This window comes from Cricetulus griseus, unplaced genomic scaffold, assembly GCF_003668045.3.
Source record: "Cricetulus griseus strain 17A/GY unplaced genomic scaffold, alternate assembly CriGri-PICRH-1.0 unplaced_scaffold_161, whole genome shotgun sequence".
Lineage (NCBI taxonomy): Eukaryota > Metazoa > Chordata > Mammalia > Rodentia > Cricetidae > Cricetulus > Cricetulus griseus.
Window position 1 is genome coordinate 40176 of NW_023276877.1, and position 16809 is coordinate 56984.

The 16809-nt window shown below is 41.8% G+C and overlaps 1 protein-coding gene across 1 annotated transcript; it reads right to left on the reverse strand.

Annotated features, from left to right (window-relative positions):
* Positions 1 to 908: 908 nt before the first annotated feature.
* On the reverse strand, positions 909 to 10571 carry LOC113838795 (mothers against decapentaplegic homolog 1-like; the record flags this gene model as incomplete). The annotated part of the gene is made up of 6 exons (XM_035453732.1): positions 909 to 1165; positions 6447 to 6668; positions 8086 to 8202; positions 9230 to 9295; positions 9328 to 9516; positions 10154 to 10571. Coding segments are annotated over 6 exons (1269 nt in total), but the record flags the coding sequence as incomplete, so codon positions are not given.
* Positions 10572 to 16809: the final 6238 nt, after the last annotated feature.

Consider the following 16809-nt stretch of genomic DNA (forward strand, 5'->3'; position numbering starts at 1 on the left):
GAACCCAGGACCACTGTAAGAGTCCTACACCTTTAACTGAACAATCCCTTGCCCCTTTATCTGTGTGTCCATGCCTGGAGAGTACAGGGGTCTACACTGGCTGTCTTCTTCAATCACACTGCACTGTATTTTCTGAGATGAGTTCTCTTGCTGCACCTGGGCTTTTGTCAATCAGGCTAGACTGGTGGCCAGCAAGCCTGAGGGCTCCTATCTGTCTCCCATGCTGGGACTACACACAGCACTGCACCCAGCTTTTTGTTGTTGTTGCATGAATGTGTGTTAATGTACACCACAGTGTGCATGTGGAGCTCAGAGAACAAATCTGTGAAGTTGGTTCTTCTCTCACCTTTTACACATGTTGTGTAGCAATATCTTCAAAGATAAAACCTTCTGTCCTATAGGGAAGCTCCAGAATTGCTGAATGTTTTAAGGGGAGGTGAAACACTCCACCCTCTAGGCAAAGTCCTTAAAACTCAGGAAGCAGACATCTTAAAACCTTTACTGAAACTGACAAGATTCACTAGGCTGTCCCTCCCCAGGCTGATATGAGCCGTAAGGACTGCTGAGACACACAGACTGACTAGGCTGCCTGCTTCTGGAATAAGACATGCTACAGCCTGGACTCTATTAAACCCTTAGCTTGACCCGGAATAAACTGCATGATGACTGGGAGGCAGGGGGAGATAAAGGTGCCTGTCACCAAGCCTGGAGACCTGAGTTCCATCTCTGGGACCTGCATGGTGTGAGGAGAGGACTATATTCTAAGTTCCCATGACAACCTCTTGGACAATGGTGCTCTTGCTGGGCACTGATAGGAATATATACCAGGAAGGCACAGATATACATATTATAAATAGCAGGGGTGAGGCGGGGGTCAGGCCTAAATGAGATGGGTGGGTACTGCTCACCTTCACGAAACTCATTCGAATAGTGCACATTTTGGTGAGTTCATACATGGTCTCAAAACCATGGTTCACAGACTGTGCCAGTATCTGAGCAAACTCTTGGTTGGTGAAAATTTTCACGCTACAACTACTGGGGATCTTGCAGACAGTAGTGGGATGAAACCCATGATGGTAGTTGCAGTTCCGACTCTGCACAAATATGCTGCTGTCACTCAGGCATTCGACATACACTTCTCCTCCAACATAGTACAGGTGGACGCCTGTGACAGGACAGACCATGTCAGTCATAGGCTGAAAGGCACCCAGGCAGAGTCAAATTTGGCCACTCACATAGTCATTCTGACAGACATCTAGCTAACTATGTTATGCTTGTGATAACCAGTGTGTTCAGGAACAAACAAGTCTCTCAAAAATAATAATGGTTGACATTTTCATTTTAGTATTTAATGTCCTGCTTAACCAGAGTTGAAAGTATATGGACACTCTAAAAATAGAGCACAATAAAGCCTGTAGTTTCCTGGTGTATCCTGTGTGCTTAAAGTCTTCTGCATTTATGCCAAGGCTAAATTGTTCAGAAAACTTCAGAGAGAGTGAAGGGATGATCAATAAACACAGAGGAATGAAACCTGGGTTGAAAAATTACTGCTGGAAGCTGTAAGACATGAGGTCTAGTTAAAAACAGACACCTTTTAAATAGAAATAAAAGTACTGTGTGAGAAAGGAGCTCACCGAAATAAGTACTAAAAACAAGAATTGAAAACTTCTTACAACTTAGAATTCTGGGAGACCAGGCAACATCCCGCCTTCTCAGGGAGACAGAGGCAGAGACCTGGATTCCCTACTACTAAAGCTGGAAGAAGGAGAGAACCAATTCTGCAAATTTGTCCTCTGACTGCTATGTGCCCCAATATCAACACAAAATAAACAAAAGCAAATCTTCAAAAAGGAAGATGGACCCTCTGGCTAAGCCTCACGAGGAAGGAAGAAGAGGCTAGCAAGCAGGCAGCTGATGTGGCTTTGAGCCCTGAAGGTGACTCTGCAAAGGCTTAGTAGAAAACGCTAGTGAGACTGTCTGAGGAAACACCATGTGGCATTTCTACAGACACACAGGGCTAAGACTCCAGTATCAGCTCTACCCACTGTGGCAGAAATCCATTTTGTTTAGTAATATACAGAGATATATTTAAGAACAAAATTATAAAGAAAACTTTTTAAGAAGAATAAAAAAACCCTTTTCCCTGATACCAAAATTGATGACTTTTCATTTTAGAAAATTAAGACAATATATGAAATATAAAGATGTGGAAAATATTGGCATTCCTTCAGTGACAGAGGAAAATGCTTGTTAATTAATAGTCTGCAGTACTGTGTCCTGTTTGGCAATCATTAAAGCCTCTGTTGCCAACTCTCACATTTCGGTATGACTGTGCTGCTGTAACTGTTTAACCAGGCTCCCTCGGCAGACCAGTGTTGACACTAATTATCTACTACTGCAGTCATGACAAATGTCACTGGATGGTTTTTACTAATATCTGTTTGCCAAATGACTTTCCAGAATGCTTGTGTTACCTCAGCACTGTGAGTGCTATGATCAGCTGACCCACACCAGCACTGACACTGAGCTTACACAAAAGGAAAGTGTTCACAGCTGCAAAGGGAATTGCTTTAATTTGAACATGGGGGCTGGGCATACCCTTGGTTTAGTGGCCACTTGGGTATCTCCTGTGAACTCACTGCCTTGACATCTCACCTATTACCCCACTGGGGTTGTAGGCCCTTAATCATCTTTCTTTTCATGAGTTGTGCATTTAGAGCTAGATAGAAATAATTTATTGTGTATTTTCTCTGTTGCTCATTGGTCTTTTAATTTTATTCATTTTATATATGTGTAAACATGTGTAGATAGATACATAGACAGACAGATGAATAGATTTAGGTATATGTTTCCACCGAGAGAACTTGAAAACCCTTTAATTGAATTTATGATTTTTGATGAGATAGAAAACTACCTTTCAGATCAAACATATTTTCATAAAGCTTTTTAATTGTTTGCCTTTTTACAGATGCACACCAATCACTTCCATGTGTGGTACTCATTCAGGACCACTAGGGGAGGCCACCGACCTGCTGCTGTTACTAACCTATCCTCTATGTCAGTAGAGGATGAGTCCAATTTTACTGCACTGTTTTGTCTACACAGTCATTTATTTGTAGTTTTGCAATGTCATTTTAGTCCTAATGGCACATTTTTTCTTTATTCATTCATTAAAAAGCTTAACTATTCTTATTTACCCTTTCAAGTAATATTGGCATCATACTGTAAAGCTTCCACAAAACATTACACTGTAATCTAAGTTGTTTTAAGTCACAAAAATTTAGAAGGAATTACTATCCACTTGAAGTGTTTTCACAGTATTAACCCACCCCTTGAATGAACAAAGGCTGTTTGTATATGCGATTTTTCTTTCTTAAGCATAGCCCAGTGGGAGGAAGTAGCTCTCTAGGTGGCTTTAAGAGTTTAAAGTCCTGTGACATTTCTAGTTCACTCTCTTTGTTTTGTGCTTGTGGTTCAAGATTGGAGCCCTAGAGCCCTCTGCCCTCTTCAGTCCCTGCCACCAAGCCTCCTGTTGCCATGCTTCCCTGCCTGGACAGAACTATGTACTTAAATAAACTTCTTTAAGTTGCCATATTCATGGTGGTTTATCACAGTGTGAGGTCAGGGAATCTGGTCGTACAATCTTCTAGGTAAGTTGAATGACATGGACAGGTGTGAAGGGAAATAACTCATGTCTATGTCTAGTGGGAGGTATAAATTAATAAGAACTTTCTCAAAAGTATATAGAACCAAGAGCTCCTGGCCTGCTAGCTTCACTATGAGAATCCATCCCAAGAATATTACCAGTTGGTCATGACGTCTAACAATAATGTCTACAGGATGTCTTAGTTTCCTGCCTGTGATTCCAGAGATAAGTCCTCAGCTTCTACTTAAGGATAGGCAACCTTGGCTTCCTCATCATTCCTAATTCCACACTGAGTCCACTAGTCAGACATCTGGAGGGACTTTAAATGCATCCCTAGAATCCTTACTTCCCTCCTAACTTCCTAAATAGGAAATTCTACCATACGGCTTTTTGCTACTTGGGGAAATGGTCACCTTAAATTTAATGAAATTTGCACTCCTTCATTCTAAACGTATTGACTGAAAATATCAGAGGTCTCCAAGCCCAAGAAAATGCCCATCTGTGACATGAACCTAAGTTCTATCATTTCACCTTATGTTGTCATTTCCATCTTGTCTTCCTTTGGTCACATTAAGGAAATGTTCACCGAGTTCCACCCTTGTTAGGTTTCCTCTTTGAATCTAAGAATAAATGTTGAAAATCTTCTCAAATGTTTTCTCAAGCACCTATTAAAATAACTGTTTTACCTGATGCATTGCTGTAGATGCTAATTCTCTTTTTACTTTATTTATTTACTTAGAGACAGAGTCTCACAATGTAGTCCTGGCTGGCCGGAAACTCAAGAGATCTTCCTGCCTCTGCCTTCCCAGCATATGCCACTCACTGGTGACTTAAAGACAGAGGACCAACCAATTTACTGACCATGCAGTTTTATCCACTGTATAATTAATTTTATTCTGCAGCTACTTTTTATTTGCAACAAAAATAGTTTGGGGAGAAAGACTTTAAAACATGCAAACACCTCGATTCCCATAAATTTTCTCTTCAAATTTTGTTCTTAATACATTTAATTGTTCTATGTGTGTGTGTTATGTGTGTGCGAGGCATGTGCTGTCACATGTGTGGAGGTCAGAGTTGGCTTTTTCCTACCATGTCGTCCTGGGGATTGAACTAAATTTGTTAGGCTTGGCACAAGTCGCTTTACCCACTGAGCCTTCTTACCAGTCCTATTCTTACTACACTAATTACAAAGTTGTGATGTTTGCGTTCTAGCACTCACTGTCTATTTAGCTACCAAACTTGCCAATTAATTCACTTCTCTATTAGTATGGCAGTATCAATTAGGTTTTACTTATTGGACAGGATCTCACTGTGTATGTAGTCCAACCTGGCTTTGTATTCTTGATTTTCTGTTCCAGGAGTATGTGATACTACTCTCAGCAGTGTCTTAAGATCCACTAATGCAGTTAATCATAGTTTCTTTTCATTATGTCTGGATCTGGAATCCAGTCTCAACTATGCACATATCAAAAGTGATTTTTTAATAGCACCAACATTACCATGCAGAGGCTTTGCCTTTTCCAGAGTCACTCAACAGTACAAGTATTTACATGATGTAGACTCTGCAGTAGGTGTCAGTGTAAGGGCGCCTGAAAGGTGAGATGTCTAAGTTACATGACACACTACACTGTTTTTATATAAGGGCTGAGCATGAATGTTGCATGATACACTACATTGTTTTATATAAGGGAGCATAGCATCTTTGGATTTTAGTCCTCAGGACCCCAGAAGACCCCACGTTTGACAGCTGTATCCTGAGAGGCACCAACATTTTCAGAAACTTTTCTTCACTTTGTGTCACGTGAGATGCACCAGGCACAGCTCATCACAGATTTGGGGGCAGACAGTTTGACTCAGTGGGGATAGACATCTGCAGCAATGATCAGGACACTAGACGTGCTTATTGCTCCTTTGTATCTTTGCCTTCTCAGCAGACAAGGTAGAAACTACATTCATATTCAGAGGGTATATAGATAGGCTCCCATACAGACACAACTGCACAAGAGCATATAAATACACGACATGTCATTAAATTATGATTTTACACTGACACTTCCAAGGAATGCCACACCCCTTCTTGATTGCATGGTCCTTACTCCATAGGGAAAGCTAAGCTCTGAGCACTACGCACACATGTGCTCATTGACTTAATGATAATAAATATTATTATTTATTATTAATTATTATTAAATAATAAATATTATTTATTATTATATAATATTATTATATAATAAATATTATTATTTATTATTATATAATATTATTATAATCATATAATAAATATAAGAAATGTTATAGAAATGTTTTAATCTAACACTAGTAAATAGTTAAGTCCCCTAAGAAAGATATTTGGGATGTTGAGATGATTCAGTGGGTAGAGGTGCTTGCCACCAAGCCTGATGACTTGAGTTTGATTCCTAATATCCACATGGAAGAAGGAGAGAACTAACTTCCACAAGCTGTCCTCTGACCAAGGTACTTAGACACACATACACGCATGCACACACAAACATTGAATAAATAAATGTAAGAATTGTTTTAAAAGATATTTCACTTCTAACAAAATGTAGAACAGCGTAGTGCACCACAATAACCCAGCAATGTCAGCTGGCACCTATCAACAGCATGGGAGTGGGAAAATCACTAAGATCAATGATTGGAGCAATTTCTAGATAATATGAATTAGAAAGATACTTCAAACAGCAGCATCTGAACATTTGTCATTTGCCACAAGAATGATGGGGTCACTTCTAGAGGAAGAAAAGATGAACGTTTGCAGGATGAGTAAAGGGACACGCACCTTTTCCAATATGTCGCCTGGTGTTTTCTATTGTGGAGTTCCGGTTAATGTTGGAGAGCAGCCCAAGGCAGAAACGGTTCTTATTGTTGGAAGGATCAGTGTAACCATCCACCAACACACTTGTGGAGGAGGCCTGGAATGTATCACCCACGCGGTTGTTGAGCTCATAGTACACAATAGAGCACCAGTGCATTGGTTCCTCATAAACAACAGCTTGAACATCTGAAAAAGGAAAGAAATTTGCTCACAGTTACACCTGGAGCACCCCAACCAGAAACCGCATTGTAAAACTGGCTGAGCACGGTGGAACGAAGACAGGGAGGGGCAACTACGAGGTCATTTCTGTGAGATCCAATGGACTTCTTACTAAGGGCGGCATTCTCCTTTCACTGGGGAACTGGCAGAGATCCAATATACCAGCTCAGCAAGCAGGGCAACAGCACTTGCTGAATACAAATGACTTATAACTTGCTGGTTAACATACAGAAATAATTGAAATCACTCCTGTTGGCACACTACCTACAAGAAATACAGTAACCAATGAGAAAGCAAGTGGCACAGGAACAGGAGGGGCCCTAAATAGGACTGCTGTTGGACACCAGCTGCACCTATCCCCCACCTATGGAGAGAACATGAGCTTCAGTTCTGCTTGTAAGTTCTTTGAGGGCAAAGGGGGTAAAATCTTTTCCTTTAAATTTTTCGGTGATGAAGTTAAGTACAAGCACAGAAAGAAGGAAACAAATACCATTACTTGTTTCAGGTAAGGACATAAAACAGATGTGGCATATGTGTGTCTTTTCTGACATCAAGCAACTGTTGGGAGACCAGCTGTATGGATTCTAGTGTGATCACCCATGGGAGTCTGCTTTGAACTACAGTGGATGGCCTGTTCCTCGAGGCCAACTTAAAGATATGTCTGACAACATGGATCTCAAGTTTTTCATTACTGAAGACGTGAAAACATATGAGCATATAAATAACAGATGTATTTGTTATGTAAAATAGGACTCAATCATTTCCTCCGACTATCTCTGTAAGCACAGAGATTTTTAACAACCTCCTGTGTATACAGGTATGTGAAACAGCGATACAAACCCACATTTATTGGTAACAAATCATAGACAGATGCATTTTAAACAGTTATTTGATATATGTGCATATATGTATATTAATGTATATATGATAATATATATTACTTACTCATTTATTGAAGGTGAAAGCAAATTAGCATGCTGAGGACACAGATATGCTTGTTTATTTTTCCATAACTAATAAATCTTGGCTGATTATTCAACACTGGTCAACATACCGATTGTCTTTAGAGGTGACTGACAGTTCGGTTTTCTAACCACCAATGCTGGAAACTCACTTCACCTAACTATGTAACACAAAATGGCAGAGCACTGCTTATGGCCATTTCAGAGACCAGTGGGAATCTGAGAAATCCATATTCAATTCTGAGATTTCATATTGGAGTTTAAGGAAAAAGATGGGCTCTAGAGAATTCTTTCCATTAGGCTTAAAACAACAACAAAACATTTTTTTCATGTTTCTCAAACAGCTACCTTTTTAAAGTCTAAATGGTTAAAAGTAACATTAGGACAGGACATACAGACAATACTCTGACAAGTCATTTTACCTCCTCTGTTGATATTGGAGGGCAGTGCAGGTGCCATCATATTTGTGTCCATCGGCTGAGAGCCATCCTGGGTCATGGCGTCTTCAGGAGGCTGGGAAGCAGTTGGGGTTGTGTCAGCTACAAAGTTTGAAAGAAAAAAATTACATGCTTCAGGTGCAGACTCTCCTCTGCACTGAGAGCTTTTGGGTATGATTAGGCCTGCTCAAGTGTACACAGATGCATGTGTGTGCACATGTATGCAGGGGTCAGAGGGTAACTTTAGGTAAACATTTTCCTTTTACTCATAGTTGGGAACGGAGAAAGCAATAAAGCATGGATCACGTTTTAATTTCTGAAGGTACAACATGGATGCTGAAGTATAATTTAATGTAAAACACCTTAAGTGGCTCTATAAACATCCCGTCCCATCACTTTCCCTCACAAATTATCCATGCATTTCATGATCTTTGATTTATCGTGTCCCTCTTGATGTCGACTGGCAAGAGCTCTGGCACTAATATTTGAGATGCTTGTTTACTAACCTGTAATCTGAAAAGTATAATCCTCTAATTAGTCACTATTACACCATCCATTATGACTAACACAGGAAAATATCTGGTTTTTGTATTTGCTAAGTTAAACAAGCAGGAAAATACCTGGTTTTTGTCTTTGCAAATTTAAACAAGCAGATGTTCTCCATCACTTCTGTTGCATTTCCCTGCTGTTAAAAGTACATATTTCTTGGGATTACATCACTGGTTAAATGAATCTAATTAAATGGGGAGGCCAGATACCCCAGTAATTAGCTCTTCTGCGGCTACATTGATAACAAGGGTTCTTCAATGTTGGAAAAGCTCGCCGAAGCCACTTCTCAGAGCAGCAGTGTGTGTAACATGACATTTCCCCCCTTTCTTTGTATGGAGAGCCGAGACTGGAACAATTGTGCTACTCAAAGAAGGATGCAGCTGTTTCAAAACTTAACAGGACTCAAACAAGCCATCCTCTTCTCCAGTTGTATGTACAACTCCCCTCCCTACATTGATATTCTCCAAGGACTGGTTCACCAGGATGTGCTCAGGGTTCCACCCACCACGCCCCCATCCCCCACAGGCCACCCCTATCCACCTCCCCAAGGCAGGCAGCGTCCCCGAATGCCCCCTCCTACCTGGCATCTGGAAAGGGCTACCTGGGCCTGAGCTGGTGCGGGAGTGAGGGTAGGTGCTGCTGCTGCTGCTGCTGCTGCTGCTGCTGCTGCTGCTGCTGCTGCTGAGTTGGGGTAGCTGCTGATGGACGAGTGGGGAAACGGGTGGGTGCTGGGCTGCCTGAAGGAATCTGGAAACGTGGCGTTCGGTGGCATGTGAGGCTCATTCTGTCCCAAGTTACAGAACTGTGCCAGAAGGCTGTGCTGAGGGTTGTACTCACTGTACCTCGGAATCAGCACGGGAGGAAGCACTGGGAACAGAAAGAAAACAGAGACAAATGAGAAAGGTTTAGTTTATATCCTCTCTTTCTTAAAACAGGCAGTGGACACAAAAGCCTTTGCAAATTATTCCCTAGTCTTTACTTTTACATGACGTATATATTCCACAAAAATACAAAAGGCCTTTGGAGACCAACCTATTATTGGATGGTTGAGCTGGAAATTTGCAGTCTACCCCTGGGGTCTGAAGTTCCTGTGAGAGAAAAGTCACCTGGCCATCCCAGGAGCAGGAGCAGGGAGGGAAGCCACCCAAATCTGACGCCATCCATACTTGGGGACCCTCAGAAATCATCAACTAGGTGAACCAATCCATCAACAAAACCATCCTGAATGACACACTGTGGCAACTGGAGCCAATGGGAAGAAGGGCTGATAATTACAAAGTCATGAAGTAAAGTAAACCTTCCTCTTTATAAAGTGATTGTTACAGACACTTGTTACAATGAGCGAAAGCTGAGTATATAGAGTTCCTGTGCTCTTTTGCACACGCATAAATGAATACAAACAAAACTTCCCCAAGATATTTTGGAATTACACCCCACAAGAGAAAGGTGGTATTGCTCTGATCTCTAGAGCCTTCACGGGGCACACACAGTCCCCACCACTTACCAGGGCTCTCCACGCGCTTATAGTGATAGGGGTTGATGCACACCTCCTTCTGCTTGGAACTGAAAGGAAACTCACAGCAATCCAGAGGCTTCAGTTCATGGCGGCTCTGGAGGTCTGGCCAGCGCCACACTCGGCAATAAATGACATGAGGCAATCCCTTCCGGTGGGACACTTGCAGCCTGCCATCCAGGGAGCAGGGAATGGTGACACAGTTACTTGGCTGTCCCGGGCAGCTCAGGGCCTTCTCCAACTCTTCCATGGCCCCTTTCTTTTTCTTCAATTTTTTCACCAACACGTCCACAGCTTTCTCTGCCCATTTTTCTTCTTCATCACCCTGTTTCCAACCTAGAAGTCTCTTCACAGCTGGACTTGTGAAGGAAAACAAGGTGGTCACATTAATAGTGACTGGTCTAATTCTTCAGGCTCCTCACAGGGTGAAGTGGTGATGTCTCGAAAGGGGAGAGGCCAGAAGAGAGTTCAGCTTATTTAAATCGGTTCTCTTTAGTTTCTCCGTAGTTCTGAAAAGTAGAGAACGGCTCTTCCTCCTATTCCAAGAAGGGACCCAAAGTTAGCACCTGCAAAAGAAAGGATAGGAAACTGTCTTTAAAATCACCTCTAGACACACCATGATTAACTGATAAGTGCCAGATACTAAGCACTTTGATGTTCCCTGGATAATACTGCTCAGCTTCACACTTGGGTGACTTTATTAGCGAGATGAAACCCCAGGCTAAGCTCGTGAGAATGTGTATTCTATGATGCCAGAAGCTGAAATGTGTTCTCCTAAAACATACATTAAAGCTCCAGTGCCCATTGCAACCCACTGTACTTGGCTTGGAGTGGCTAAGGAACTCACCAGGGTTAAATCAGATTATAAGGGTGGCAACAGGATTGGCGATCTTACAAGAGGAAGAGAACAGACTGCTGAGAGCAGCACCATGCTCTGGACAAAGGTCATGGCAGTATTTGGGGCACAGCTATCACTCAGGCAATTTGCATATTACCACCATAAGCCTATATGCAAGTGATAAAATTCAAAGGACACCAAGCAGAAAACTGCAAAAAAAAGAAAAAAGAAACAACAACGATTCTAACCTACAATCCTGTGGGAGACTGACTTATAACTGACATATACAAGAGTAAAGTGTAAATGTGTGACCCAGTTTATATGGAAACCAGCATGTAAATGAGTAAAGTCATTGGAATATACGGTATTTGTGGCAAAGGAGCTAGCTGAGTGCCCAGAGTGACTGACTGTACAGGCCTGAGTCCTGTACTTGGAGTCCACACTAAGAACGAGGAGTGGTGGTGCATGCTTTTACCAAAGCTCCAGGAGGGGACAGGTGGGTCTTTTGCTGGTGGACCAGCCTAGACCAGCTGGCAAACTTTAGGCCTTGAAAATTTACAAACAAAATAACCAAGGTGGATAACTCTTATGGCTGCAACAGGTACACACAACGACAAGTAACAAACAACAATAATTAAGATCTCAGTATAGCTAAGAAATCAACAATAATATTGTTATTAGAAGTAACCAAATTTTAATTATGAGTCATGAAGAAATTACAGTAGAGATGAAATACTTTAACTGAATGATTATAAAAATATGACATCGAAAATATTAAGATAGAGCTGGGTAGTGGTGGCACATGCCTTTAATCTCAGGCAGAAGCAGGCAAATCTCTGAGTTCAAGGCCAGCCTGGTCTACAGGGAAGAGCCATGGTTACACAGAGAAACCTTGTCTCGAGAAACAAAAATAAACAAATAGAGTGAGTAAGATGTGACACGCAGTAATTATATGGATGTTTATAGCTAAAATGCATTTACTGGGAGAGAGGAAAAAAGCCTGAAGAGGTGGACGGTGATTTAACCCCAAAGAAAATACAAGGAATTGAGAAATTATTTTTTAAGTACGCTAGTGAAAACCTACAAAACCAAAGCACTAATAAAATGTATAATCTCTTACCAAGAATGATCAATAAATCAGAAAATTCACAAATGACCAATAAGAGGAATAAACTGGGGATAATCTTCCTGATCCTCATTCTTAAAACAATAGTGACCTTGAATGCTCACTGTAGCGAACTTGGATAGTCTGCATTTCGGCTTCCTTGCTGGAGGAAATAACCTGGCCACTCCATCTCATAGTTAGTGTATCTGGAGCATAGCATGGTGCCTGGTACAGACGGATTCTCAGTAACTGTTTGATGACTGGGCTCCAGAGAACTTAGACTAAAATGAAAAGATTGCACATTCCCTATGTTCCTCCAAGGGTAAAGGCTCAACTTCACTCAACAGAGAGCTACTTTTCCTTTAGAAACAGCATCGCCAGAATTTACTCATTATTTTTGAAGTTTTCATTTAACAGGAAAGAAAAGAGAAAACAAAGTTAAGCCATTATCATAAGTCAATCCGGCTTAGCACGCACCTATTGATATGTTACCTCACTATTCAGTAAAACTTCACTACCCCCCAGAACTGGAAAAACTGCTTCTTCCCAGACTCCAGAAGCAAATTAAAGAGATTCTGAGTTTCCTCCAGCCTTTTTCATTTAACCCAAAACAGCTTTTAAATATTTTAATCACTGACTTTCAAATGGCAGGGCTTGTTTCTCTCAGAATCACTTTCGGGCTGCTTTCTGATGAGGGTGCACTATATGAAGTGAGTGTGTTGGGGTTGGGGGGTACCCAGGAGCCACCATTCTGTATTGTCACCCCCCAAACAGCTATCCCAAATGCCTGGAACTAGGGCATGTGGGGTGGGGCAACAACCTGAAGAGGCTTGATGTTTAAGGCAAGAAGCAGGGCACAAACATCCAAGTAACTCCATGGAGCAGATGGCGAATCCAATGCCAGCCCCATGGGACTGCATTGTCCTCTTCTGCTGCTCCAGGGCCTCATCCAGAAGGAATGCTGACCAAGTGCCAAGCATAACACCATGTGGCTGGTAACTGTTGTTAAACATGCAGAAGCCAGGGTACAGGCTGATGCTTGCCTGAATGTTCCCAAAGTCTCACCTTTAAATCCTAACTCCTTATAGTAGTAGGTGTCCCCTCTGGAGGGGTTGGGTCACAGGAACAAAGCTTCAGAACTCTCCATGGGAGAATTTACCTTATCCCTTCTGAGGGGGCAGTGGGGAAGATGCTACACAGGAGGAAGCACCCCGACTGTCAGACTTGATCTTGGTGTATCACCAGCTACAGTACTACCTGGCACAGAGTCTTGAATAGATGAAGTCAAATACCAACACAGAAAAGAAAGAGACAAAGAGGAGTGAAGAATTAACTTCCAGGAATTTCAGGAAGTTTTTCTGAAGAGGAAGCCTCAGACAGCCCATGAAGGAGAATTCTGCAAACCAACAGAGTATGACAGACATTCTGAGCACTTCCTATCACCCAGTTTAATCTTAACAAACTTTAAAAAGACTTCCTTTTTTTCACTAGACACGAGGAAGTAAAATTGTGAAAAGTCAAATGTTTTGTTCCATGCCTCATGTCCATCTGTGGGAGACAGAAACCCTTTCCCCAACTCTACTGTACAGACTGCTAAAGTATGGTCCCAAACCACTGTACTTAGCTGTGGGATAGGACTCCTAAAGGGCCAACCCTTGTGTAGGTTAAAACAGCCAGAGCAGCAGTGGCAGGCCTGGGGAGGACAGTACCTCCTCCTTCTGTGTCAGCCTGTGGACAGCAGGGGGTGACTCAGCATCACCAGGAAGGTAGGAGCTTCAGGGAAGCAGGGCCTCTGCAAACACCACACTGGGAGGACAGTCGTTGCCCAGGCAGTCAAGGTCAGGATGACACTCACAATAATTAAACAACAGAAAGAAATCCCAAGCCTAATAATATAAGCAAGACAGCCATAAAAAATAAAGGCTTGAAAAATAACTTGTGTGCCTCTGAGAGTTAAGGCTTTTCCAGGTGCATGTCAAACAGGGAACCCACCTCACACAAGGAACTCAAAAAGTGAATTCTATGAAACACAAGCAGATTTTTTTCTGTCCCTTTTTGTACTTCCTGCCTTAGTTTATGTCAGAAGCTAAGTGGCCTTATCAATTTAAAGCACAACATAAAAACATGAGTCAGCACACAGATTTGCTTCCCTCCAGTGCAAACACAAACACATCACACTGACCCAAAACCAAACAAAAACACTCTTCGTGAGCCATCAGCCACCTCGTAAGAAGTCAGATATACTTGCAGAGAATATTCTTAACTGGAAAGAGGAAAAAAATTCACACAAAGATTTTCATCAGAATTATTTATAATCAGAAGATAATGAACTATGCACACATCCCACTGTGAGGACTGCATCAGCTCTGAATCTATGCTCAGAAGCCTCTGCTGAAAACAGACACCACCATGAGAGCAAGTGGAAGCAGTCCTGCACAAAGAGACCTGGGGTTCTAGGCATACCTGGAAGCAATCCTACACAAAGAGACCTGGTGTTCTAGGCATATGTGGAAGCAGTCCTGCATGTAGAGACCTGGGGTTCTAGGCACACCTGAATGGGGCCCCTGGGGTTATCTGACAGGCCTATAGGATTGCAAAGGAAAACTGGAGAGAGATTTCCATCCTACAGAGGAGAACACATCTAGGATCTCTTCTTATGATCTGTTTTCCCACAGAAAAGGAACTTGTGTGAAAGCTTATAGTATCCAAAACAGCTGAGATAGTTAACTGGGAAATGACATTTTGTAACTGGTTCAGTTAGATACATTTTGACTTGGAGATTTAACTGATTTAGCCTGCTTCCTTCAATCCATTAACAATTCTGGCTGAGATGAATATGCCAGGGACAGAGTAAGGGAACAGAAGTGGGGGTGAAAGGCAAGGACTGAAGGGTTTTGCCAGGTGGTGTGGACAAGCATGCTGTGCCTCAGGCTCATCTGCTATCCCGTGAGCGGAGGGGAGAGGTCATCTCAAAGACATCCTTGTTTTTCAAGGACAGAAATGCAAATGAAATACATACAGTCCAGGAAACAGCCCAGGCAAACATGAAGAAGCAAGCTGTACCCCACAACACACATATCTTGGTCAAGCCGAGGCCTCAGTAAAATCACTCCCTTTCAACACAGATATGCTGAACCTAGTAACAGCACTCTCACAATATTCTAGGGAGATTCAAGATGAGGGTCCACAAAGTACAGGTGAAAGTCTTGGTGGCCATGGAGAAATGCTATAAATACTGTAAATATAATTAGACACAACTGAAGTTCAAGGGAGAAAATGAACTGGCTTGTTTAACCATTCTGTATGGCATCTATTTACAATGCTCATGAAAAGGATGCCTTGTGAGCCTGCCAATGACCCATGGTCCACCCACTGCATTTGGTAAATGGTCCCCACCTGGGTAATTCCAACATTTCCCCACTTCAACTGTGGAGGATGGAAAGTATGAATGAACTCTACATTCTTCACTAGAGCCAATCTGTTATTCCTGTTGTTTGGAGAACTACTCTGGGCAGAGAAAATCTACTTTCTTTAAGAGAGGCTTTTCCTACTATGGTTTTAAAATTTGAAAACAAAAACAAAAAAGTTGATAGGTGATGGTTGTGCCTTTAAACTCAGCACATGGAAGGCAGAGACAGGTGGATCTATGTGAATTCAAGACCAGCCTAGTATACAATAGCTTGTTCCAGGACAGGCTCCAAAGTCACAAAGAAACCCTGTCTCAGGAAAAAAAATCATTATAAATAAAAAAATAAAATTTGAAAACAGCAAGTGTGTATCACAGAAAGGAATGCTCTGCACTAGATTACATACTTTAATTGCTACATGGAAGGAAAATATTTGAATGAGCCACTGCTGATTACATGTTGCAACCCAAGAAGCAGGTCTACTTGGAAGGCAGCTTCATTGGGAATACTGGTAACCAATTATCACCCCCTCACTACTTTGATGGGCCACAATCTTTCCAGAGGATATTTCTAAAGCATATCACAGACACACACCACACAAGAATGGAAGGTCAAGAAATATAGTGAAGAACTCACTACTTCACAGTTAGTGAACACATGCAGGGCTTTCTTGCATAGCTCTTCAATAACTTTAACCCGTTCCTGATGGATAGCTGGAGCCCAAGGAGATTCAGGTTCTCCTTTTGTCATTTGCCTGACATAAATATGCACCAGTCTGTGTGTGAAAAGCTGAAGAAGGCCACAAACTTGCTGGACATTTATCATTCTCTGTTCCCTGTTAACAAGCAAATACTTTAGCTGAATGGGCCATTAGCAATCATTGTCAAGTGAAGAAGAAAAAGTGCTGGGATGTAACCAGATTGTAAGTTAGACAGAGTGTCCTTCCTCTTTCATGAATCTCCACAAACCAAATGGATATTTTACTAGAGATTCAGAATTAAGATAGAAAGGTAGGCACAAAGTGGTAGGAGCTTGGGCATGAGAAGAGGTATGCAACTTTAGTGACTACAGATAATTCTCACAGCAGTGTGAAAAAAAGAGATCACAGAAGCAACAGATCAACAGCCCCAAACTATGATCCAGCATGAGAACTAGGAAAAAAGTCAACAAATGGGTCTAAAGAGAGTATTTAAAGTTTAATGATGACCTTTATCATCTGTATTCAGAAGGAGAAGAGTCCAGAACCATCACACTCCTATTATAACAGTTCCCAGACCCCATAGGTAAGTAAAATCCA